Raw genomic sequence first — 27,263 nt, 5'->3', positions numbered from 1 at the left:
GTCAGCTATAATTTGGGCACAAGGAAAAGTATACCATGCTTCACATTATTTTGATAATCATTTTGCAGTAGAGAATAAAGATGCACAATACCACTAATTATGTGCATAAACTTTTCTTGTATTAGTGAAGTATTGTTATTTGTTGTTTCTTTTTACATTATGACCTGTGCTTTATAGATAAATTCACCAGTGATTAATATAAATACAAAAATGACTCTTTGTTTTCTCTTGTTTACTGTTAAGCAGAAATCAAAGAACAATCTGCAGAAGAGGATGCTGAAGCAGAAGTGGATAACAGCAAACAGCTAATTCCAACTCTTCAGCGATCTGTGTCTGAGGAATCGGCAAACTCCTTGGTCTCTGTTGGTGTAGAAGCCAAAATCAGGTTAGAGAATGAATGCAGCTGGATTGGATGTTAGTGCTAGGAATAAAGCAGTGAAATGACTGTAGAGAAAATTCAAGGAGTATGAGTTTAGGATGAAAATCTGGGTGGGATTTTATGATTTAGTAGCTAAATTTGAAGCTGATGCCTCTGTGTTTAACTGGGATGAGTTACATCTGTGGGCTTAGGCAATTGTAGAGCAGGGCAGCACACTGGGGTTTTACTCCAGTCACCTCAGGCCAGTACAGAATATTACCAATGCGCTATACCTGGCAGAAGACATAAATGTGAGCATTTAGCATGACGATTAATTTTTGATACTTACCTGTAAACTTGTTCCTTATCTTCTCCCCATTCATTAAAAAAGGAAACGCAGGACATTATAACCTATTTTTTTTCTTTCTTTTTTATCCCCCCACCTCCCCCACCCCCTCTTTTTTTGAGATGGAGTCTTGCTCTGTCACCAAGCTGGAGTGCAGTGGTGCCATCTCGGCTCACTGCAACCTCCAATTCCCTGGTTCAAGAGATTCTTCTGCCTCAGGCTCCTGAGTAGCTGGGATTATAGGCATGCACCACCATGCCCAGCTAATTTTTGTGTTTTTAGTAGAGACAGGGTTTCACCATGTTGGCCAGGATTGTCTCGATCTCCTGACCTCATGATCCGCCTGCCTCGGCCTCCCAAAGTGCTGGGATTACAGGCACTAGCCACTACACTGGGCCTGTAACCTATCATTGTATAATTCAGCTTTGAAGTCTTAAGAGTTTTTAGACCTTATTTGAAAGACATGAATAAAATAATGAAATTATTCATCAGTTTGGTACTCCCATCTCCTTCCCTCCCTCCCTCCCTACCTCTCTCCCTCCCTTCTTTCCCTCCTTCCTTCCCTCCCTTTCTCCCTCCTTCTCCTCCATCCCTTCTCCCTCCTTCCTCCCTTCGTTTCCCTTCTACTTCTTTTCCTCTTCCCTTTTCTTCCTTTCCTTTCTTATTTTTTTATTTTTTGAGGCAGGGTCTTATTCTGTTGCCCAGGCTGGAGTGCAGTGGTGTGATCACAGCTCACTGCAGCCTCAACCTCCCAGGCTCAGGTGATCCTCCCACGTTAGCCTCCCAGGTAGCTGGGACTACAGGTGTGTGCCACCATACTTGGCTAATTTTTAAGCTTTTTTTTTTTTTTTGGTAGAGATTGAGTCTCTATATGTTATCCAGGTTGGTCTGGCACTCCTGGGCTGAAGCAATCCTCCTGTCTCAGCCTCCCTAAGTGGTGGAATTGCAAGCATGAACCACTGCACCTGACCTCTCTCATCTTCCTGAAGCATTTTCTTTCTTTTGCTTTTGGGACATCTCACTCCTCATTTTATCTTTTGCTAGTTGCTGTGGAGACTCTACATGTTTATAATTTTGGAGTTCTTAAGGATAAGTCCTCAGATATCTTGTCTACTTTTTGTCTCTGTTCACTCCCTGGGAAAGAAAGCTCATTCATTCTGATAACTGTAACCTCTGTGTGTGCCCTTGAGTCTCACATGTTCATTTCCATTACTCTTCTTTACCTGAACTCCAGACTTTTATGTCCAACTGTCTGCTTGACATCTCCATTTGGAAGTGTATCAGACACCTCACCCTTAACATGTCCAATACCATGCTTGATTCTGCCTCCACCTCTGCCCCAAATCTGCTTCTCTCCACGATTTCCTCATTTCAATAAATAATGCCAGTATTCACTCAGTTGTTTAGTCCAGAAACTTTGAAAGTTAATCCTTGATTTCTATCTTTTCTCATACCTTGTAGCTCAACTCGATAACCCAAACAACTTGTTAGTGTCTTAACTTGCCTAACATTTTAGTTGAAGTCACTGTTACCCTTTGGAAGTTGTAGTAGCCTTTTAACCAGTCTTTCTGCTACTCTTTACCTTTCCATAGTCCAATTTGTTTATAGCACAGTTGCAAAAATTATTCTGATAATGATAATCAGGTCCCCACTCTCCACTCTCTTTCATGACTCTTATATTTAAATTATATTCATAATTTCAAGTACTTACCATGTCTACAAGGTGTGATCTGTTCCTGACTGCCTCTCTCATGTCATTTGTCACTCACTGTGCTCTCACCACATTGGCCTAACTCCTTTAAATGTGCTGATGGGGTTTCTGTCTGAGAGCTTTGGTGCTTTGCTTGTCTCCTGGCTTACCTCCCAGAGAGGCCACCTTGCTGATAATACTAGCCTCCTCTGAAGGGCCACATCCAGCTTAGTCTCAGTCACCTTAGGAAAAAGAACATACAATGTGAATCAACGTGAAGAACACACTGGTGTTTGTTATACTGTAGTCCTCTCCTCCTCCTCCAATATTTTTTGGGAGATTGACATTTTCAAAATAAAGGAGTAGGATGGAAAAGAAAACAGCAGCTCCCACCGTATTTTACATAGTAACCTGCTTTATTTTTCTTTGTGGCACTTACTATTTCCAACACTTCATTTGACTGTCATGTGAACTCTGAAGACAGGCACTTTGTTGGTGGGCTTTGTTCACCACCCTGTGTCCTGCACTTAATAGTCCCTGACAGAGATTAGGTGCTGCATAAATTTTTTTCTTTTTTCTTTTCTTTTTTTTTTTTTTTTGTGGCAGATTCTTGCTCTGTCACCTAGGCTGAAATGCAGTGGTGTGATCTCGGCTCACTGCAAGCTCCGCCTCCTGGGTTCACACCATTCTCCTGCCTCAGCCTCCTGAGTAGCTGGGACTACAGGCACCCACCACCACGCCCGGCTAATTTTTTGTATTTTTAGTAGAGATGGGGTTTCACCATGTTAGCCAGGATGGTCTCGATCTCCTGATCTTGTGATCTGCCCGCCTCGGCCTCCCAAAGTGCTGGGATTACAGGCGTGAGTCACCGCGCCCAGCCCAATATATTTTTAATGAATAATGAATTCTAGTTGATTGAAAAGCATTTAAAGTTCTGCTTAAATTTTTGTAGTTTGATACTACCATAAACTTTACTTTTTGCTATGTTTTCTATAGAAATTAGAAATGGTGTAATGCATATGTGGAATTGAGAGGTACAGAATGCAGAATATTTGCTAGTTTAGAGCAGGTGCCTGAGAGCCTTCTGAAAGTATTCTGTGCCTGTGTATCCTCTAGGCCTACTTCAGTAACCCACTGTAGTTCTTAACCTCCTTGCTTGGTTCTTCTGCAGATCTTAAGGACAGAGTATGCCTGACTGACTTATCTTTTTGTCACCTGTGAGTGGCACACTGTCACTGTTAGTCCTCATCTAATACTTGAACAGAGAATGAAAGTTAAAAGCTACTCCTGAATATATGATAATTTCATTTGTAATAATCATGGCCTATCAGTGGAAAAGAATAGGTCACTTAATAATTGGCTATGTAAAAAATATAGGTAGATTGATGCTCATACCACATGGAAAAATAACCTTGAGGTAGATTAATAAGCAATGCCATTGTTCGTTATTTATCCTGGGCTATACTACCACTACCACTGTTATTTTCATTAGACAGGACAGAGTGAATGTACACTGTGAGAAAGCCAGCATACTGTAAATACAGACCTGGTGTTTATTCCAAGCTCCAACTTTTTGACCTTTATTTATTCATTTTTATCTCTCTCTCCCACAGTTTCCTTAAAATAGGATGAACAGATTGAATTTAATGAATTTTTTTTTTTTTTTTTTTGAGACAGCGTCTCGCTGTATTGCCCAGGCTGGAGTGCAGTGGCATGATCTCGGCTCACTGCAGGCTCTGCCTCCCGGGTTCACGCAATTCTCCTGCCTCAGCCTCCTGAGTAGCTGGGACCACAGGCACCTGCCACCACACCTGGCTGATTTTTTTTTGTATTTTTAGTAGAGACGGGGTTTCACCGTGTTAGCCAGGATGGTCTCGATCTCCTGACCTTGTGATCCGCCCATCTTGGCCTCCCAAAGTGCTGGGATTACAGGCATGCGCCACCGTGCCCAGCCTGAATTTAATGAATTCTAATGGTGCAGTATATAAAATGTTCTAAATGAATCTGTAGATAATCATCCTATTATAATTAATAGGATTTTAGCAAGATTGCTAGATAACAAAATCAAAATGCAAAAATCACATGTATTTATATATATTAGGAACAGAGTTAAATGGTATTTTTTAGAATATTATTTTCCAATAATATAAAATAATATGTGACTAGGATTATGTGCAAAAATGTAAGACTTTTATAGAGAAAATTATAAAACTTTTTGGAAAGATTAAGGAACACAGACATAATAGCAATATAATACTCACATTTTAGGGGATTCAGTATTTTAAAGATATTCTTTCCCGATTGATCTGTAGGTTCAAGAAAATTCTAATAAACATTTCTACAGTAAATTTTACAAGCTGATTTTAATTTATATGAATATGCAAAAGACAGGATAAGACAAAGGACCCATGAAGAAGAGGAAGGATTGCTTTACTTGATACTAAGACTTTTTGTAACACGCTAATAAATTAAGTCCGTACTGTGTTACCACAGAAACAGACAAATAGACCAATGGATCAGAATAGGGAACCCAGATACAGATACATGAGTAATATGGACAGGTTATTTATAACAAAGGGGCATCACAAATTAGTGAGGAAGGAAGTCTCTTTCAACAATTGTGCTAGAACAATTAGATGTACTTAAAAAAAAAAAAGAAAGTAGACCTAATTTATTCATGTCAACTCCAGTTAATTTGTAGACTTAATGTGAGAAGCAAATTAATAAAAGAAGTTAATGTAGAGGAATTTCTTCATTGCTTTGAGAGTAAGGAAAGACTTTTAAAAAACAAATGGAAAGCCCTAATTATAGAAAGGGTTGATTGGCCAGGCACAGTGGCTCACGCCTGTAATCCTAGCACTTTGGGAGGTTGAGGCAGGAGGAATGCTTGAGCCCAGCAGTTCGAGACCAGCCTGACTCAAACATGACAAAACCCCATCTCTACAAAAAATAAGGACATGGTGGTGCTACTCAGGAGGCTGAGGTGGGAGGATTGCTTGAGCCCAGGAGGTCGAGGCTGCAGTGAGCTGTGATCCTGCCACTGCACTCCATCCTGGGTGACAGAGTGAGACCCTGTCTCAAAAAAAAAAAAAGAAAACACACATAAAAAGAAAAGGGGCCGGGTGCGGTGGCTCATGCCTGTAATCCCAGCCCTTTGGGAGGCTAAGGTGGGTGGATCCCTGAGGTCAGGAGTTCGAGAACAGCCTGGCCAACATGGTGAAACCCCATCTCTACTAAAAATACAAAAATTAGCTGGGCGTGGTGGCGGGCACCTGTAATCCCAGCTACCTGGGAGGCTGAGGCAGAATTGCTTGAACCTGGGAGGTGGACGTTGCAGTGAGCCAAGATCGTGCCATTATTGCACTCCAGCCTAGGCGACGAGAGAGAAACTGCATCTCAAAAAAAAAAAAGAAAAGGATTAATACCACTATACTTAAATTTACATCTTTTCATGAAAAATACCAAGAGTAAAAAGATAAATGACAGAAAAGAGAAAACTATTTCTAAAGCATATAACTAAGAACTTATATTCATATGTATTTAAAAATAAAGCAAAACAATAAGAAAAAGCTTCTGTAGAAGGCAGTAAGCATTACTTGATTACTTGCAATAAACATTACTTGATTATGATGTATTTTTAAAACATGCTGTTGGATTTTAGTTAGCTAATATTTTGTTTATGTTCATAAGCAATATGAATTTTTGTAATATTGTAATGTCCTAGTTTTGGAGACAAAATTACACTAGCCTCGTGTGTGAGGCATCTTTCAGTTTTCTTATTTTCTGGAACAACTAGTTTAAGACAGGAATTGACTCTGTAAGTTTGAAGTAACTCATAAAATTACATGGGTCTGTGGGGTTTCTTATAGAAAATGAAGTCACTACCAGTTCAATTCAAAGATTTTTTTTTCTTTGAATATGTATTCCATAAATTTGCTCCCCACTTCCAAATTTTTTTCTATTCAGCTGTCTGTTTCATCTTGTACCAATTTTCTCATGTTATATTTTTCTCAGAACATATAAATTTTATCTAAAATGATTCATGATATATTTATTATTTTTTAAATGTTATTTTTGATTGGCAAATCCTAATTGTACATTTATGAGTACAGTGTGATGTTTCAGTTCATAAATGCAAAGTGGAATGATTGAATCAAGTAAATTAATATCCATTACCTTGATTAACTCTCATTTGTTATTTGAAATTTACTCTTAGGTTGGTGCAAAAGTGATTGCGGTTTTTGCCATTACTTTTAATGGCAGAACCACAATCACTTTTGCACCAAGCTAATAGTTATTTTAAAATATAGGTCACCCTGCTATGTAGTATATCCCGAAACCTACTCCTCCTATCTCAACCTTCGTATCCTTTGACCAACAACTTACTATTTCCTTCTTCCTGCCTTACCTTCTCTGAGTGTCTGGTTACCATCACTCTACTACCGGTTCTTTTAGTAGTAGGATCTTCTTTAGATTCTACATTTAAGTGAGATCATGCCATATTTGTCTTTCTGTGCCTGGCTTATTTCACTTAGCATGATATCCTCTAGATTCATGTGAGTTGTTGCAGATGACAGGTCTCTCCCGCTTCTCTCTCTCTCTCTCTCTCTCTCTTTCTCTCCCCCCTCCCCACTTCCTTAATCCCCTTCCCCTCCCCCTCTTTTTCTACCTCCCCTTCCCTCCCTCTTTTTTCCTTCCCTCCCTTCCTTCCTTCCTTCCTTCCTTGCTTCCTTCCTTCCTTCCTTCCTTCCTTTTTTTCTTTCCTTCCTTTCTTTCTCTTTCTCTTTTTTTTTCTTTGAAAGGGTGTCACTCTGTTGCCCAGGCTGGAGTACAGTGCCATGATCACAACTCACTGCAGTCTCAACTTCCTGGGCTCAGGCAATCCTCCCACCACAGCCTCCAAGTGGCTGGGACTACAGGTGTGTGCTCACCACACCAGGCTAATTTTTTAAATTTTATGTAGAGATGGAGTCTTACTATGTTGCCCAGGCTGGTTTTGAATATCTGGGCTCAAGCAGTCCTCCAGCCTTGGCCTCCCGAAGTGCTGGGATTGTAGGCATGAACCACCACTCCCCATCCTCCCGCTTTTCAAGGCTGAATAGTATTCTTTTGTTTATATATACCATATTTTCTTTATCCGTTCATCTATTGATGGATACTTTTAGGCTGATGCCATATCTGGCTATTGTAAGTAATGCTGTAGTAAGCGTGGGCCTGCAGATATGCTTTTGACATTGATTTCAGTTCCTTTGGATATATACCCAGAAGTGTGATTACGAGATTATATGGTAATTCTATTTTTAGTTTTTTGAGGAACCTCTTTACCATTTTCCATAATGGCTGCACTAATTGACACCCCCACAATAATGTACAGGACTTCCATTTTTTCTGTATCCTTGGAAATACTTATCTTTCGTCTTTTTAATAATAGCCATTTGTTAGGTGTTAGCCAATAGCCAGGTGTTATGTGATATATACTTGTTTTAATTTTCATTTCCCTAATGAGTAGTGATGCTGAGCATTTTCTCATGTGCCTGTTGGCCATTTGTATGTGTTCTTTTGAGAAATGTCTGTTCAGGTCCTTTGCCCATTTTGTTTTTTTTTTTTTTTTTTGGATCAGTGATAATAACTCAATCCTCTATTTGACAAAGAAGAGGGAGAGGGAAGAGGAAGAAAAAGAAAGTGGGATAAAGGATCAGAAAGGGAGGAAAATAGAAAAAATTAGAGTATGACTCCAGGGTAGACCTGTTTTGTTGTCACTGAGTTGGTTGGTTGGTTTGTCTGTTGTATTTTTCATGTTTCGCCATGTTGGCCAGACTGGTCTCGAACTCCTAGCCCGAAGTGATCAACCCGCCTCGCCCCCCAGAGTGCCGGGACCACAGGCATGAGCCACCACGTCCAGCCCCCACATTGCTTCTGGCCTCCGTGGTAGACCTCCCAGACGGAGCAGCTGGGCAGAGGCGCTCCTCACTTCTTCCCAGACACGGGGCGGCCGGGCAGAGGCGCTCCTCACTTCCCAGACGATGGGTGGCCAGGCAGAGACGCTCCTCACTTCTTCCCAGACGATAGGTGGCCGGGCAGAGGCGCTCCTCACTTCCCAGACGATGGGTGGCCGGGCAGAGGCGCTCCTCACTTCCCAGACGATGGGTGGCCGGGCAGAGGCGCTCCTCACTTCCCAGACGGGGCGGCTGGGCAGAGGCGCTCCTCACTTCCCAGACGGGGCGGCCGGGCCGAGGCGCTACTCACTTCCCAGACGATGGGTGGCCGGGCAGAGGCGCTCCTCACTTCCCAGATGATGGGTGGCCGGGCAGAGGCGCTCCTCACTTCTTCCTGGACGGGGCGGCTGGGCAGAGGCACTCCTCACTTCCCAGACGATGGGTGGCCGGGCAGAGGCGCTCCTCACTTCCCAGACGGTGGGTGGCCGGGCAGAGGCGCTCCTCACTTCCTCCCGGACGGGGCGGCCGGGCAGAGGCGCTCCTCACTTCTTCCCGGACGGGGCGGCCGGGCAGAGGCGCTCCTCACTTCCTCCCGGACGGGGCGGCCGGGCAGAGGCGCTCCTCACCTCCCAGACGGGGCGGCTGGGCAGAGGCGCTCCTCACCTCCCAGACGATGGGTGGCCGGGCAGAGGCGCTCCTCACCTCCCAGACGATGGGTGGCCGGGCAGAGGCGCTCCTCACCTCCCAGACGATGGGTGGCCGGGCAGAGGCGCTCCTCACCTCCCAGACGATGGGTGGCCGGGCAGAGGCGCTCCTCACCTCCCAGACGATGGGTGGCCGGGCAGAGGCGCTCCTCACCTCCCAGACGATGGGTGGCCGGGCAGAGGCGCTCCTCACCTCCCAGACGATGGGTGGCCGGGCAGAGGCGCTCCTCACCTCCCAGACGATGGGTGGCCGGGCAGAGGCGCTCCTCACCTCCCAGACGATGGGTGGCCGGGCAGAGGCGCTCCTCACCTCCCAGACGATGGGTGGCCGGGCAGAGGCGCTCCTCACCTCCCAGACGATGGGTGGCCGGGCAGAGGCGCTCCTCACCTCCCAGACGATGGTGGCCGGGCAGAGGCGCTCCTCACCTCCCAGACGATGGGTGGCCGGGCAGAGGCGCTCCTCACTTCCCAGACGAGGCGGCCGGGCAGAGGCGCTCCTCACTTCCCAGATGGGGCGGCTGGGCAGAGGCGCTCCTCACTTCCCAGACGGTGGGTGGTCGTCTTTGCCCATTTTTTAGTCAGGTTGTTTTCTTGCTATTTATTTGGGTTCCATATATATTTTGGATATTAAATATTTTCTCCCAATCTGTGTGTTGTCTCTTTACTTTGTTAATATTTTCAGTTGCCATAAGGAGCTTGGTGGTTTAGCCATCCCATTTGTCTATTATTGCTTTTGTTGCCTATGCTTTCAGGGTCATATCCAAAAAGTTATTGCCCACATGGAACTTTCTCCCTATGTTTTATTCTAGTAGTTTTACAGTTTGACATCCTAAACATAAGACTTTCATCTATTTTGAATTGATTTTTGTGTGTTATGTGAGACAAGGGTATGATTTTATTCTTGTGCATATGGATATACAGTTTTTTCAGTGCCATTTATTGAGGAGACAGTTCTTTACCCATTGTGTTTTCTTGGTATCTTTGTTATAAATCAACTGAGTGTAAATGCATGAGTTCATTCCTGTTCCATTGGTTGATGTGTCTTGTTGTTTTTTGAGCCAGGGTGGTATCTGTAGCCCAGGCTGGAGTGTGGTGGTGTGATCTTGGCTTTCTGCAACCTCTGCCTCCTGAGCTGAAGCCATCCACCCACCTCAGCCTCTTGAGTACCTGGGACTACAGGTGTTCACTACCACCCCTGGCTTATTTTTGTATTTTTAGTAGAGACGGGGTTTCACCGTGTTGTCCAGGCTGATTTCAGACTCCTGGGCTCAAGCAGTCTGCCTGCCTCAGCCTACCCAAGTGCTGGGATTACAAGTGTGAACCACTGTCCCTGTCCAGATGTATGTTTTTTTTTTTTGTGCCAGTACCATACTATTTTGATTACAATCATTTTGTAATGTTTTGAAATCAGACAGCGTGATGCATCCAGCATTGTTCTTTTTGCTCAAGGTTGTTTCGGCTGTTTGATGTCTTCTGTGCTTCTGTATAAATTTAAGGATAATTTATTTCTGTGAAAATCGACATTGGAATTTCAATAGATAATGCATTGAATCTGTAGATCACTTTGGGTAGTATGGACAGTTAGTTTCACAGTATTAATTCTTCCAGTCCATGAACATAGGATATCTTTCTATTACTTGATGTTTTCTTAAATTTCTTTTGTGAGTTTTATAGTTTTCAGTATACAGGTCTTTTACCTCCCTGGTTGAAATTACACCTAAGTATTTAATTTTTTTGTTGCTATTGTAAATGGGATTATTATATTAATTTTCTTTTAGGATCGTTTGCTGTTAGTATATAGAAATGCTACTGATTTTTGTATATTTACTTTGTATCCTGCTACTTTATCAAATTTGTTCATTAGTTCTAACAGTTTTTTGGTGGAGTCTTTAGGGTTTTCCATATATAAGATCATGCCATCAGCAAGACAGTTTCACTTCTCCCTTTCCTACTGGGATCCCTTATGTCTTTCTCTTGACCATATTGCTCTGCCTAGGACTTCCAGTAATATATTGAAATTTTTATATTCAGTATTTTATATCAATTTTATATTCAGTATTTTCATTATGATTTTATTTCACATATTGGGATTTCCATTTTGAGTGAAAGATTCTTAAACAATATCTTTTCTAGTTTCCAAATTTTTGGATTTTTTTTTTTTTTCTTGAAAGGGAGTCTCGCTCTGTTGCCCAGGCTATGCAATGGTACAATCTTGGCTCACTGGAACCACCACCTCCTAGGTTCAAGCAATTCTCCTGCCTCAGCCTCCTGAGTAGCTGGGACTACAGGCGTGTGCCACCACACCCAGCTAACTTTTGTATTTTTAGTAGAATTGGGGTTTCGCCATGTTGGTCACGCTGGTCTCAAACTCCTGACCTCAGGTGATCCACCTGCCTCAGCCTCCGAAAGTGTCAGAATTACAGGCATGAGCCACTGCACCTGGCCGGAAAATTTTAAGTTATCCATTTATTATACATTTTTAGTTTTACTGCATTATTGTCAGAGCATGTTGCCTGCATGATGTTGGTCACTTGCTATGTGTCATGTATTCTTTTATGGCCTACTATGTAATCCACTCTTGAAATATTTTAATATACTTGAAAAGAATGTGAACCGTTAGTTGTAGATAGAACTGAATATAGTATCTCAAACTAATTTATTATGCTCAGGTAATTAATAAATAATGAACAATAACGATGTTTAATACTTAATTTTTATCGGTTTGATATAGTATTTTCTGAGAAAAATAATTAAAGTCTTCCACTGTTGTTGATTTTTTTAGTCTTCCAGTACAGGTTGAGTTTCTCCTATCCAAAATGCTTGGGACAGGCCAGGTGCGGTGGTTCATGCCTGTAATTCCAGCACTTTAGGTGGCCAAGGCAGGTGGATCACCTGAGGCCAGGAGTTTGAGACCAGCCTGGCCACCATGGCAAAACTCTGTCTCTACTAAAAATACAAAAATTAGCTAGATGTTGTGGCGTGTGCCTGTAGTCCCAACTACTTGGGAAGCTGAAGCAGGACAATTGCTTGAACCCAGGAGGTGGAGGTTACAGTGAGCCAAGACCGTACCATTGCACTCTAGCCTGGACAACAGAGTGAGACTCCATCTCAAAAAAACCGAAAACAAAATGTTTCGGACCAGATGTGTTTTGGATTTTGGATTTTGGAATATTTGCACATACATAATAAGATATTTTGGGGATGGGAGACATGTATAAACATGAAATTTGTAGGGTCCAGCCCCACAGGGTTGGTGGGTTTTCTCCCCGTGTGTGGAGACGAGAGTGTAGAAATAAAGACACAAGACAAAGAGATAAAAGACAGCTGGGCCTAGGGGACCACTACCACCAAGACGCAGAGACCGGTAGTGGCCCTGAATGCCAGGCTGTGCTGATATTTATTGGATACAAGACAAAGGGGCAGGGTAAGGAGTGTGAGCCATCTCCAGTGATAGGTAAGGTCATGTGGGTCACATGTCCACTGGACAGGGAGCCCTTCCCTGCCTGGCAGCTGAGGCAGAGAGAGAGAGAGAGAGAGAGAGAGAGAGAGAGAGAGAGAGAGAGAGAGAGAGAGACAGCTTACACCATTATTTCTGCTTATCAGAGACTTTTAGTACTTTCACTAATTTGCTACTGCTATCTAAAAGGCAGAGCCAGGTGTACAGGATGGAACATGAAGGTGGACTAGGAGTGTGACCACTGAAGCATGGCATCACAGGGAGACGGTTAGGCCTCCGGATAACTGCGGGTGGCCCTTTCCCGGTCTGCTAAGTAGTGGGTGTTTTTCCTTGACACTGATGCTACCGCTACACCATGGTCCACTTGGCAACGGGCGTCTTCCCAGACGCTGGGACCAAGGAGCCCTCTGGTGGCCCTGTCCGGGCATAACAGAAGGCTCACACTCTTGTCTTCTGGTCACTTCTCACTATGTCCCCTCAGCTCCTATGGCTGTATGGCCTGGTTTTTCCTAGGTTATGATTGTAGAGCAAGGATTATTATAATATTGGAATAAAGAGTAATTGCTACAAACTAATAATTAATGATATTCATATATAATCATATCTATGATCTATATCTAGTATAACTATTCTTATTTTATATATTATACTGGAACAGCTTGTGCCCTTGGTCTCTTGCCTCGGCACCTGGGTGACTTGCCGCCCACAGAAATTCATTTATATTTCGTATATACCTTATACACATAGCCTGAAGGTAATTTTATAGAATATTTAAGTAATTTTATGCTTGAAACAAAGTTTGTATTAAGTACTTAGCTGTGAAATTTTCTACTTGTGATATCATGTTGGTGCTTAAAAGGTTTTGAATTTTGGAGCATTTCAGATTTTGGATTTTCAGATTGGAGATGCTTAACCATCTCTTTCAGATTGGAGATTCATTTTGAGGCCTGTTGGTCTGAGTATATGGTTATGATTTATATCTGTTATACTATTGATCATTTTGTTAGTGTGTAACATCTTCTTCATCTCTAATGTTGTGTTTTCTTTTTGATACAGCTTTCATTTTGTCTGATAAAATTATTGCCACTCAAGCTTCCTTTTGGTTTATGTTTGCCTGGTATCTTTTTACCTCTTTTCCCATCAACATTTTTGTGCTTGTTTTATGTGTCATTTGTGTTTATACTTCCAACATTTTTTGCACCTTTTTTTTTTTTTTTTTTGTGAGATGGAGTCTTGCTCTGTCGCCCAGGCTGGAGGGCAGTGGCGCGATCTCAGCTCACTGCAACCTCCACCTCCCGGGTTCAAGCAATTCCCCTGCCTCAGCCTCGTGAGTAGCTGGGATTACAGGTGCGCACCACCATGCCTGGCTAATTTTTTTATATTTTTAATAGAGACAGGGGTCTTCACCATGTTGGTCAGACTGATTTTGAACTCCTGACCTCAGGTGATCTGCCCAACTAGGCCTCCCAAAGTGCTGGGATTACAGGTGTGAGCCACTGCACCCAGCTGCACCCAATTTTTAGATCTAATTTTAATCTAATCTCAAAAATGGTCTTTTAATTGCTGATTTTTGCCTTTTAATTTGTGGGTTTGGTTTACATTATTGTAATGGCTAGTAAGATTTTGTATGCTGTTTTAGAAAATGTTTTTTAGTCGTTGTATACATGTTTTTTCTTTTATTTATTTTTTTGAGATGGAGTCTTGCTCTGTCGCCTAGGCTGGAGTGCAGTGGCACGATCTCAGTTCATTGCAACCTCTGCCTCTTGGGTTTAAGTGATTCTCTGGCCTTAGCCTCCTGAGTAGCTTGGATTACGGGTGCCTGCCACCATGCCTGGCTAATTTTTGTATTTTTAGTAGAGACGGTGTTTCACCATGTTGGCCAGGCTGGTTTCGAACTCCTGATCTGTGATCCGCTCATCTTCGCCTCCCAAAGTGCTGGGATTACAGGTGTGAGCCACCATGCCCATCCTCTTTTTCTTTTTAAAATACAGACAGGGTCTCACTGTGTTGCCCAGGCTGGTCTCAAAATCCTGGGGTCAGGCAATCCTCCTGCCTTGACCTCCCAAAGTACTGGGGTTACAGTGTGAGCCACTGTTCCTGGCAGAGTTGCTGTTGTAGTGCGTGAGCACCTAATGAGGTACATGAAGAGGAGCCTTTGTGTGGGTTAGAATTCCCCTGTCTGTGCTCACAGGTGTTAACATAGTCTCACTGTGTTTCACACTTGGCTTCTAGCAATTTCTTAAAAATTTTTACTGAATTCTTATTACCCTGCTGGTATGGTATCAGTGGCCTCTTCCTCAGAGGTACTATTGTCACGTTTCTTTATGGAAGTGTCTTTCATTTGTTGGTGAGTTGGTTGCCCTGTGATTTCTGCCCTCTGATGTGTTTCAGAAAAGTAAGTTTGCAGATTCTCTGGTTGGGTTTTGTTGTGTGGTTGGACACAATGTTGTTTGCAGCTTTCTACAGCCAGACCAAAACTAGAAATTTCCTTTGACCTCGTATTAAAAAAAGTCAACAATAAATTACTCTGAGGTGTTTGACCTCCCTTACTTCATACAACCTTTTCTAATTCTTTAATAATTTAAGTACTTCTCTAAAAGTAATTTCATTTTGGATCTGTTGTGTGGCAAAATTTCTGAGGTCTTCTAAGCCAGAGAGTAATTTTATTATACCTTCACATTTAAGCGATAGTTTTGAAGATCAAATTGAATGCTAAGGTATTTTTCTGCAATAGCTTTAAAATATTGCTCTGTTTTCTAATCAGTGCTGTTACAATCAATGTTGATAAGGCTAATGTCAATCTGATTGTTGCTTCTCATGGGTAGTGTTTCTAGGGGAAGAAACAAACCAGAGATGGGATATGGTGAAATAAATGTAAGCTTAATAGCTCAGAGAAAATTACAAATAAGAGGATAGTAAGATACTGGCAAAGCATATGGTGGTGGTCTCTTTTTGGAAAGAAGAAATTTTCTTTTTCAACTTGATTTTTTTTTGAAATTACACTACATTTAATTTGTGTATGTGTGTATGTCTCAGTACCAGCAGACAACATAGTTTATCATGAACTTGAAATAGGTAATTTATTAGAAAAACAAAGCTAATTTTAATAAAAGTAATTAGTTGATAGTCCAATATGAGGTAAACCTAAGTTTTAAAAAGTCACCTCAAAAGGCTATAGGTTAGTTCTATAGTATATGGTAATGCAAGATATGTAAGATCATGGGTTAGATACTGTAGAGGTAACTTTAATGCCCAAGAAGGAGGATTTGGGTATAGCAGCAGTAAATATCTTGTGAAGTGTAAATATAATCAAGAGGAAGCAGTCCTTTTAATTTCATTCTTTCTGAGATCTCTTAGTAAGTGTATATTCCATATATGTATATTGTTTGTTGTCTCTTAATTTTTTAATGTTTTCTCTTTTTTCATTAATAGACTTAGAGCATTTTTAGGTTTACACAAAAACTGAGCTCATTCTCCCACCTCTACCCCCAGCAGTTTCCCTCATGATTAGTATTGTGTGCTGTGTTACAGTTGATAAACCAATATGGATACATTATTTTTAACTACAGTCCATAGTTTACATTAGTGCTCAGTATCTACCATTATAGTATCATATAAAATGGTTTCACTGGCCTAAAAAATCCCCTTTGCTCCTAATCATCCCTTTCCTCCTTCCTGTTCAGCTCTTCTGCTTCCCCAAAAATCTACTACCACTCAACCCAGGAACTATTTAAGTTTATATTTTTATATCTTCCCGTGTGTATGCATGTGTGTGGTATATATATATCATGCATAATGAACATTCCGTCAAGTGGTTAAATAAAACTGTCACCATATGTTTTACAGAGCTGTCATGCAGTTGGGTGGCTACTAAACTCTACTTTCTTTCCCATTTTTAGCTTACATTTTTTTTTTTTTTTTTTTCCTGAGACAGAGTCTTGCTCTGTCACCCAGGCTGGAGTGCAGTGGTTCGATCTCAGCTTACTACAACCTCCACCTCCCGGATGCAAGCGAGGTGCCTCAGCCACCTGAGTAGCTGGGATTACAGGGGTGTGCCACCACACCCAGCTAATTTTTGTATTTTTAGTAGAGATGGGGTTTCACCACGTTGGACAGGCTGGTCTCGAACTTCCGCCTCCCAGAGTACTGGGATTACAGGCATGAGCCGCCGTGCTTGGCCCCCATCTTTAGCTTTCTTACTTGGATTTTTTTTCTAGTCAAATATAAAAGAAAATAACTTTTCTAAGTACTAACTAGAATTTTTTGGATTTGATATATGTACTGCTTTTTAAAATGCTATGGAAAAAGTAGAATTCCAAATGTGTAATTATTAAACTTAATTGTTCTTATGGGTAATCACTGAATAGACTATAGAAAATAGATTGAAAAGCTTAGTTTGCGCTTTAGACATAATTTAAAAGCACAAGTATCTATAGTTATCGCTTAAAGCAGTTGAATAAAGCTACTTTTCTCCTTCTCTGACTTACATTTCATTTTTACTAGTGAACAGCTCTGCGCTTTTTGTTACTGTGGGGAAAAAAGTTCCTTAGGACAAGGAGACTTAAAACAATTCAGAGTAACGCCTGGATTTATCTTGCCGTGGAGAAACCACCCTTCTAACAAGAAGGACATTGATGACAACAGCAATGGAACCTATGAGAAAATGCAAAACTCAGCACCACGAAAACAAAGAGGACAGAGAAAGTAAGCAGTTTCGAATTTAAATTGTTGGAATAGATTAAGACTGCATATAATTTATTTTCATTATAATGTTTATAAATTTCAAATGGGGTTGTTCTTATTGAACAGTTTCTCCTGTTTTCCACTTTTATGGGATACTCTGACTCACCATTAACCCAATTAATCCAACAAACTATCCTTTTCACAAATTTTTCTTCTTTTTAAAAAAGTTTATATTAATTGTATATGAAATCGGTGTGATCACAAAACTAAACTTTTGGAAGAAAACTTCAAAGAACATAACACAAGCTGAGAGGGAGGGAGTTCATGGAATTTATAAATGGAAAGAAGATATTAATAAAACAGATCAATGAAGTCCTTCTTTTGTTTCTCTAAATAAGCTTTTAATTGTAAGAATATAACATAATACAATAGCAAATCCAGAATTGATTTTTCACTACTCATGTCTTTTGTGTCATTCATTCATTGATCCATTCAATCATTTAATTTATTTAATTTATATATAAGTTTGTGTGCTTCAGAAAATGTTGCACTGTCCTATACATTCTTCCCTCCCTCCCTCCCCCGCCTTCCCTCCCTCCCCCGCCTTCCCTCCCTCCCCCGCCTTCCCTCCCAGAAGATGCTTTTTTCTTTTTTAAGGAATTTTTTTTGTAATGATGTATGTATGTCTGTATTCATGAGCACATTGTAATTACCTAAAGGTCTTGTCTAATATAGTTTAAAATATTTTGTACAGTTGTGTTTAAAGACCATATTAATATGGAGACTTGGCTGTGCTGGTTAAGGGAGTAGAAGTTTCTATAGTTGATGAGAACGTGTAAAAATTAATTTAGCTTGCAAAGCTAACAAACACTGCTTCTTGAGGGTTATGATGTAATCACTCAAGTGCTTATCTGGCTTATATCCAAATTTAAGTACTAAATCATTGTTGTGTTGTACTTATTTGATTGGCTCCTTGTTTTGAACTGCTGCCAATGCCTTGAAGACCTGAAGTAGGAAATGAAACAATAAAAAGAGGGAGAATCTTTTAAAAGAATTTAAGGTGGAACAGTTTAAGGAAACTTAGAAATACTATATTTGGAGAGTTGTGATGTTTTGGAGGCTGTAGCCTTATCTTTAGTTGTCAGTTGAGTACACACATCTTAATAAAATAATCAAAAGGCCAGCAAACTTAAAATGTCTATTAGCAAATTTAATGGACTGAATCAGGCTGTATCTTATATCCTCATGTTCTGCCTTAAATAATGGCAATTATATAAAATCCTGTCCTGAGAAATAGAATTGGTTTCATTTCCTTGTTTTAAAAGTGAAATTAATTTTTAGTGAAAATTCTTATGAGCTCAGATAATTATATAAAAATAGCCTTTTGTTAAATGAAAGTCTTTATATATACTTAGTGCTTACCAACTTAATAAGTAATGATAATATGCCAGTTAATGAAGTACACTTAAAAATTTGGCATCATTGAAGGGTAGGCAATTAATTTAGCTTGGTAATGATTTCAAATATTTATAAAATGTATGTTACTAATGAAGTTTAAATAGCTAGTTAATTTAAAAATTTTTACAAAGGAGGTTTTGAAAATGTCTTTCCTCTCATTTTCACTAACTAAAAAAAATCAAGAATTTTTTTCCTTTTTTTTGTTTTATAACTAAGAATTTTGTGGGTGTGCATTTCAGCTGATTCCTCTTGATATCTCTTTCTAAGCTGGGCTGCTGTCATCCTTAGTGTTGACATTGATATCTTACTGACATGGTATATACATACAAACCAGTCTCAAAACTTGAAGGTTGAATTTGATTAAGCTGCTGGTTAGGACCTGATTAGTAATAAGTTAGTCATTCTCTTGGTTTTTTTACACCCCTTTCCCTCATCAAATACTAGTGCAAAACAGTTAAAACAACACTTAGTAGTTATAGATGAACTGTTTGTCTTTTTTTTCTTTCTCCCAATAAGATAACAATGATTTGTAATGGAGAATATATTTGTAGGAATAGAGATTATACTTATAGGAAAGAATTTGTTCTCATTTTACTGTGGGCATTTATTAAAATGAGAATTCAAAGTTAGCATAGCATGCTAAACCTTTTTTAAAAAGTCTATGCATTTCTAATGCTGAATATAAAAACATTACTGGTTATTTTTATATGGTTTGATATTTAACTGTACTTATTGAAATATGTTAATACTTTTTTTCTTTCAATGATTCCAGGTATAAAAATGTTTAGTACCCTGGTCATTGTGCTGATTTTCTCTTAATAGGAATCATGATAAATATCCAGCATACAGAAGTGCAGTGAGTTATGATCTATATTCAATAGTGATTTAATCCAGAATTATGATCAGGTTAAATACTATGGTATTAGGAGAAGATTTAAGTTTTAGTGGTAGTCATCTGATTTCCCATATTTAATAATTAAGTACAATAGCCATTTTATTTAATGGTCTTAAATAATACCTAAAGTGTTAGAGCTTGAAAGCCTGAAATCTCCCATATGTTGTTTGCTTTATTCAATGTTCTTTTTTTAGACTATAGTTTTTGCTGTTATACTATCTTCCTTATTCTACATGCCTTCGGTAGCTATTTTGCTTTTGCTTTTTACTTTCAATTTGTGAGGTACAGTCTTGATTGAGAGTACTTGCAACGTCATGCCACAGACCAGCTGTTGAGATTTGTTGACGGGACCATAAGAAAGCTACAGCTGATACATTCCATTCCTCCTGCCTCTGTTTTCACACTCTGTAGTGGGTTTTCATTTTCCCTGGAAAATATCCTTTCTTTACATAGTTAACTGCCACCTCTGTTGTGGCAGTCCTCAGTCAAGATACAGCAGACTAAACATTTCTGATTTGATCAAGTTTTGTTTTGTAAGCATTTAAGTAAAGCCAAAGGAAATACTCATTTTATGTGTTAAATACAATTCCTGACTAGGATATGAGAGTCGGTTTTAAAAGCATTATATTATGGAGTGGAAAAACAAATTTAAAATTTAATACTTCCCTGTGGGTTTGGAGACTCTTTTTCTTACTTGTTACTTATATGATATAATATGGCAACCCAGTTTAATATTATACCATGGATAATACTAACAGATGAATTCTAAAAGTTGTTTTATGACAGTTAATACCTGATAAATTAAAATTGATTTGGCAGTACATTGCATTTAAACAGTTAAAAGTGAGACAATTTTCTGCTTGTTTTCACTTTCACAGCTATTTTATTTTATTTTCAGAGAACGATCTCCTCAGCAGAATATAGTATCTTGTGTAAGTGTAAGCACCCAGACAGCTTCAGATGATCAAGCTGGTAAACTGTGGGATGAACTCAGTCTGGTTGGGCTTCCAGATGCCATTGATGTCCAAGCCTTATTTGATTCTACAGGTATGGGCATGTTTTCAATAATAACTGCCTCTTAATTCTGGAAGCATTTTAATTTTAATGCATTATTAATGTCCTCAATAATAAATACCTTTCGTCTAGAAATAATTAGAATCATACTATAAAAAAATCATTATTAAGTATACCTGGTTAGGTAAAAGAAGTTGTCTAATAAGGTTTATCTAATTTATTTAAAATCTGTACAGTACCACCACCGGACTGGATGCTTTTTAAAATACTTGTATTTATTCTTGTGTGGATAGCGGTGCCATGGAGATCTGACAATTGAGAAAAGAGAGAAAATTTTAAAGGAGAAAATTTTAAAGTGAGAACTTGGGGAATGTGGTATTCTGAGTCTATTTTATTTGGGCATGAATGAAAATAGGTCTTAGCCGGGTAGATTATCTTATAACAGTATTGTAACTCAGCACTCATGATACGGTGCCACTGGAATTTAAAGTACATCTCATTCTATAGTTGAACTGCAGATTGACTGATAGTGGTTCAAGTGTTATGTGATGGATAATTTAAAGGCTGAAGTGTTAATAATCATTGCTATGTGCTCTCACTGTGGGATGAGGGAAGTAGGGGTGTATGTGTAGTTTATTTTCTATACATTTCCTTTGTATATCACCTCAACAAAGTACTAAATAATGCTTTGTTTGTTTTGTATAAAGATACCAGAAACATACCAAATGCATATATAATATTTAAATAAAATGGCTAAAAACTAATTTTGTTTGTTGAAGAAATAATCACTAATTCAGTGATTCTCAAACTTGTGTGTGCATCATAATAACCAGACGGCTTGTTAAAACATAGATTGCTGGCAGGGCACGGTGGCTCACAGCTGTAATCCCAGCATTTGGCAGGCTGAGGTAGGTGGATCGCTTGAACTCAGGAGTTCAAGTCCAGCCTGGGCAACATGGTGAAACCCTGTCTCTACAAAAAAAGGAAAAAAATTCGCTAACTGTGGTGGCATGTGCCTGTAGTCCCAGCTATTTGGCAAGGCTGAAGCAGGAGGATTGCTTGAACCCTGGAGGTTGAGGCTGCAGTGAGCTGTGTTCATGCCACTGAACTTCAGCCTGGGCAACAAAAAAAGTGAGACCCTGCCTCAAAATCAAAACAAAACAAAAAAAACAGAACCAAACACAGATTGCTGGGCCCCACTGCAAGAGTTTTTGATTCAGTAGATCTCAGTTGTGATCTGCGCTTCTGCATTTTTTTTGGTTTTTATTTTGAGACAGAGTCTTGCTCTGTTGCATAGGCTGGAGTGCAGTGGCACGATCTCAGCTCACTGCAACCTCTGTCCCTGGGTTCAAGCGATTCTCATGCCTCAGCTTCTTGAGTAGCTGGAATTACAGGCGTGCGCCACCATGCCCAGCTAATTTGTAGAGACAGGGTTTTGCCATGTTAGACAGGCTGGTCTTAAGTTTCCAGCCTCAAGAGATCCACCAGCTTTGGCCTCCCAAAGTGCTGAGACTACAGGAGTGAGCCACTGCACCCAGAGAGATTCTGTATTTCTAAGAATTTTTCAGATTGATACTGATACTGGCACTCAGTGGTTGGTCCACATTTTTAGAAGGGCCACTTTACTGGTATCACAAATATAGGGTGCCATTGTATATTTACATATTAGAGTCGATTTTGAAGTTTTATGTCTTTATTTATTAGCTTTAATTTTTTTAATGTTTGCTCATTTGCTCCTTTTCATTTTTCCCATTTTAGGCACTTGTTGGGCTCATCACCGTTGTGTGGAGTGGTCACTAGGAGTATGCCAGATGGAAGAACCATTGTTAGTGAACGTGGACAAAGCTGTTGTCTCAGGGAGCACAGAAGTAAGTAGACAAAGCAAATATTTAAATCATAGTTTTATAACATTCACTTTAATCAGAAGTTCTCTTGAAAGGATTATTAAATGATTGCTATAGTGTAAAAGCTCTCAAAATAGGAAATTATTAATTTTTATTAAGAGTAATTTTAGGCTGGGTACAGTGGCTCACACCTGTAATCCCAGCACTTTGGGAGGCCGAGGTAGGCGGATCACTTGATGTCAGGAGTTTGAGACTAGCCTGGCCAACATGGTAAAACCCCTTCTCTACCAAAAATACAAAAATTAGCCAGGCATGGTGGCAGTCGACTGTAATCCCAGCTACTTGGGACGCTGAGGCAGGAGAATTTGCTTGAATCTGGGAGGTGGAGGTTGCAGGTAGCCAAGATTGCGCCATTGCACTCCAGCCTGGGCGACAGAGACTCCGTTTAATTAAAAAAAAAAAAAAAAAAAAAAAAAAAAAAAATTATTTTATGCAAAAATTAGCCAGGCATGCTGGTGCACATGTGTAGACCCAGCAACTTGGGGTGCTGAGGTGGGAGGATTGCTTGAGTCCAGTAGATTGAGGTTGCAGTGAGCCATGATTGCACCACTGCACTCCATACTCCAGCCTGGGTGCTGGAGTGAGACCCTGCCTCAAAAAAAAAAAAAAAAAAAAAATTAATTTTTGTAAGCCATTGGAATGTAGTATGTTATTCAGTGAACTTGACTCTTTTAAAATAAGTAGTTTACATTTAAATTAGAAATTAAAATTTTAGAAATGAAAATTTTGCGCTATGCTTATACATTCATGTGGTTACTTTTTAAGACAAAACTATTTGATAATGATTTAAAATGAGAGAAAATATTTGAAAAGATTTGAAGGTCATTAGCCCATAATGTGGACTACCTCTGTTTGATATTTTAAAAAGTGATTAAAAAATTATTTTTAGTTCAGTCGGCAGTTCAGTTCATCTTTCTTGCATTGCATCAAAGTAATATGTGCATAGTCTGCCATTTTTCAGAGCTTTTCCTGTGATTTTCATGTAATTTTGAAACAAATACAAATGAAACAGCTACCTCCCATCTATAAAGACAGCAAACTCTATGAAGTAATACTGCTTTGCTGTCTACAAATTTCTTTTCTTTTTCTTTTTTCTTAAAATGTAGAGATGGGGTCTCACCATGTTGCCCAGGCTGGTCTCAAACTCCTGGACCCAAGGGATCCTCTCTTCTCTTCTTGGCTTCCCAAAGTGCGGGGATTTTAGATGTGAGCTACTGTGCCTGGCCTTCCTGTTTTTTTTTTTTTTTTTTTTGTTTGTTTGTTTTTGAGAGGAATTTTGCCCTGTTGCCCAGGCTGGAGTGCGGTGGCATGATCTCAGCTCACTGCAACCTCTGCTTCCCGGGTTCAAGCGATTCTGCCGCCTCAGCCTCCTGAGTAGATGGGATTATAGGCTCGTGCCACCACACCGGCTAATTTTTGTATATTTAGTAGAGATGGGGTTTCACCACGTTGGCCAGCCTGATCTTGAGCTCCTGACCTCAGGTGATTTGCCCGCCTCGGCCTCCTGACATGCTGGGATTACAGGTATAAGCAACTTGTGCCCAGCCCCTTTGGTTTTTAACAAGTATATTTGGGAGAATTGAGACAGCCCTTCCATTGGAATATTAAAACTGGAAATTTTGACCTTAGAAACTACATGGGCTTTAGTAGATAGAACGTAGGCAAAGCTTTCAAAAGTATAGTTGAGACAAGGACTTAGATTCAAGTAATAGTTCAATCATTAGAACATCAGCTTTACTTGGATTATCAAAATGACCTGATTTACATAGATGAGTAAGCATCACCTCAAGAGTAGTGAAGTCAGTGTTTGTTTTGGAAATTTTGCATTAAAGTATATATGTCATCAAATTTTGAACAGTTTAATGCGTAATAGTATTTTCCCCAGCCTGAACATTCTTAGAGACTGGATTAAGACAATGATATTTCAGTGAAAACCATCTCTTTTATGAATTACTTCATAAAAGTAATTTTTATTTTGGGCTATTTTGTGACAGTGAAAAGTATTACAGGGAAGGTAACAAAGGCTAAATGAGCTTTTTGGTGGTGGATTAGAACCAGAGGAATCAATATAAACTCATAGTGTTTGATACTTAGTACAGAAATGTAGGTGTATGTATTTGCATGAGTTTGTATGTGTTCATATGTTTCCTACCTCTGTTTGTAGGAAGGTAGTTAAAAGAAAACTTGCCTCACTCTGTCCCTTTTGGACAGAAGTTACCATTTTTGTTCTTACTGATTAATAATTAAGTGATATTTAGAGATGAAGACTGTGTCCTCCCACTAGCAGAGGAATCACAAGGCCTTAGGAGACATTGCATCCCTTCTGACTTTGTTTAGGCATTAGAATTTGGTGGGCCTAAGCAAGTTAAATGCAGATTGAGTACTTGGAGTTGGTAGACCGTGTAGGGATTAGAAGGGACCTAGTGGTAACTCTGTCAAACCTTTACCTCTCCACTAGATTGAATCACTCAAAACTCACAGGAGTGTCAGTTTTGTGTCGCCATTTGTACGGTTTTTTGTTTATTTTGTCCTTCCTTCCTTCTCCCCTCCCTTCCTCCCTCCCTTCCTCCCTCCTTCCCTCCCTCCCTCCCTCCCTCTTCTTTCCTTCCCCTTCCCTCCCTCCCTCCCTCCCTCCCTCCCTCCCTCCCTCCCTCCCTCCCTCCTTCCTTCCTTCCTTCCTTCCTTCCTTCCTTCCTTCCTTCCTTCCTTCCTCTTCTTTCCTTCCTTCCTCTTCTTTCCTTCCTTATTTCCAGGGTCTCACTCTGTTGTCCAGGCTGGAGAGCAGTGGCGTGATCACGGCTCATTGGCAACCTTGGCTTCCCAGGCTCAAACGTTCCTCCCCCAAGCCTCCCGAATATCTGGGACCACAGGCATGCGCCACCTCGCCTAGCTAGTTTTTAAATTTTTTGTAGAGACTAGGTTCTGCTGTGTTGTCCAGGCTAGTCTCGATCTCCTGAGCTCAAGCGATCCTCCCACCTTATCCTCCCGAAGTGCTGGGATTATAGGCATGTGCCACTACGCCTGGCTTTTGTTCATTATTCTTCATTATCAAATAGGCACAAGATGGACCAGTTAGCTAGAACTTTGTCTCAAGAAAGGAAGACTTGTCTCACTGGCAAAAATTCAAACATAAAACAACACATTTGTTGACAAGGCTGTGGGGAAACAGGTACTCTCATTCTTTGCTGCTGCAGATGCAAATTGGTACATGTCTTTTGGAGGGAAATTTGGTGATACCTAACAAACTGTATGCATTTACCTCTCAATTATTCTAGGAATCTATCCTGAATATGCCTCTAACAATACAAATTGTGTATTACTTAATGTTATTAATTATAGTATTATTTAATTTGCGAAATATTGGAAACAAACTAAATGCCCACATAGAGGAGAATGGTTGAATAAACTGTGTTACATCCATATATCCATATAATGGAGTACCATGCAGATAAATCAGAAACTAGAGATTGGTTACCTATAGGGAGTGGGAGGGAGAAGAAGGGAGTGGAGATCTGTGTAGCATGGATGAAATGTGAGTGGCACTTCTCAGAGTATATTTGTTAGTATAACTCTGATTCTTAGAACCATAGGAATGTTTTAAATGCTTCTATGCAATTGCCACCAACCAGGATGTGGGAGACCAAATAAGCAATTACCACCAACCCAGATGCAGGAGAACCCAAAAAGGAATAGTAAAATTCACACAAAAGGGGATAGGGAAGGGAAGAACTCACCTAAGTAACTGTAGAAAATGGTGTCTTGATTAAATAACATAAAACTAGAGACAAAAAGAACTGTACAGTCGTGCTGTAGTGTTGAGATCAGAAGTATGAAAATAAACTTATAGTTTTTAATATTTACACAGACATACAGAAATATAGATGTGTGCATATGTATGAGTTAATTTGAATATATGTATTTCCTACCTCTATCCCCTGAGAGGGCATAGAAACAATGACACCCCAGTAGCATTGAGAATACCTAGTGCTTAGATCTTGTTTTCTAACCATTGCTCTTCAATGAAAGGAACCAGGGCTCCTTGAGAAGTAGTTCCTTACAGGACTGGTACAGAGAAAATACAAGGTAAGCCTAGATCATCTTGTGGTGCCAGAAAGTAATGAAGTGCTTAAAAAGATGAAAACCTGTTCAAAGCACGGGAACCTACCTGAAGGAGCTCCTAAGAACTGGACCAATTTTAGCAACCACAAAAATAATGATAATACTGCATTTTCATCCATAGAATAAGTACACGAGTCCATACTGATGTAAATAAATATAGATTGTCCAGTCACGTCACTGCTCTACTTAACACTCTTCAGTGACTTCCCATTTTATTCTGAGAATAAAAAACAGATTCCTTACTAACCTGTAAGGCTCTACATGATCTTCACCACCCCTCACGTGTACTTCTCAGACATCTTTCACTATAACTGTTTGTTTATTTACTTCCTTCAGCCACACTGACCTCATTGGTCTTACTCAAGTACGCAGACACAGATCCACCTCAGGGCCTTTCATAATGCATGCGTTGCCCCCTCATATCCTTTATGTATTTATTCAAGCGTGACTTTACAGTGAGGCCTTTGCTAGGCTTGCTGTCAAAGATTTCAGATGCCTTCTCTTCCCATAATATCTGTTTTTTTGTTTTCTTTTTCGTACTTATCACCTCTGACAGTGTATATTCACGTAATCTTACTTATTGTTCATCTCCCTCTCACTAGTATACTAGTGCCATTTGGATAGGGTTTTTTCTGTTTTGGTTATTACTCAGTGAATATTTGTAGACTAATTAATAGCACTGAAGATCATTCATGGAAT

At 40.0% G+C, this 27,263-nt stretch overlaps 1 protein-coding gene across 15 annotated transcripts in view; it reads left to right on the top strand.

The window, feature by feature from the left end:
• The window catches only part of KMT2C (lysine methyltransferase 2C), a 306,019-nt gene that overhangs the window by 104,956 nt on the left and 173,800 nt on the right, over positions 1–27,263 (top strand). For 12 of the 15 annotated variants that reach the window (XM_030826223.1, XM_030826214.1, XM_030826210.1 and 9 more), the window contains 4 exons: positions 244–385; positions 16,995–17,195; positions 20,426–20,574; positions 22,300–22,409. In XM_030826223.1, the coding sequence (XP_030682083.1) occupies positions 244–385; positions 16,995–17,195; positions 20,426–20,574; positions 22,300–22,409 (602 nt within the window). Of the gene's footprint in view, positions 1–243; positions 386–16,994; positions 17,196–19,404; positions 19,489–20,425; positions 20,575–22,299; positions 22,410–27,263 lie in introns of those variants that run through there. The other 3 variants (XM_030826211.1, XM_030826221.1, XM_030826222.1) reach the window with 2 other exon arrangements.

The sequence above is a fragment of the Nomascus leucogenys genome, chromosome 13, assembly GCF_006542625.1.
Source record: "Nomascus leucogenys isolate Asia chromosome 13, Asia_NLE_v1, whole genome shotgun sequence".
Lineage (NCBI taxonomy): Eukaryota > Metazoa > Chordata > Mammalia > Primates > Hylobatidae > Nomascus > Nomascus leucogenys.
Note: the sequence above shows the minus strand (reverse complement) of the source record. Positions and strands in the feature narration are given on the sequence as shown.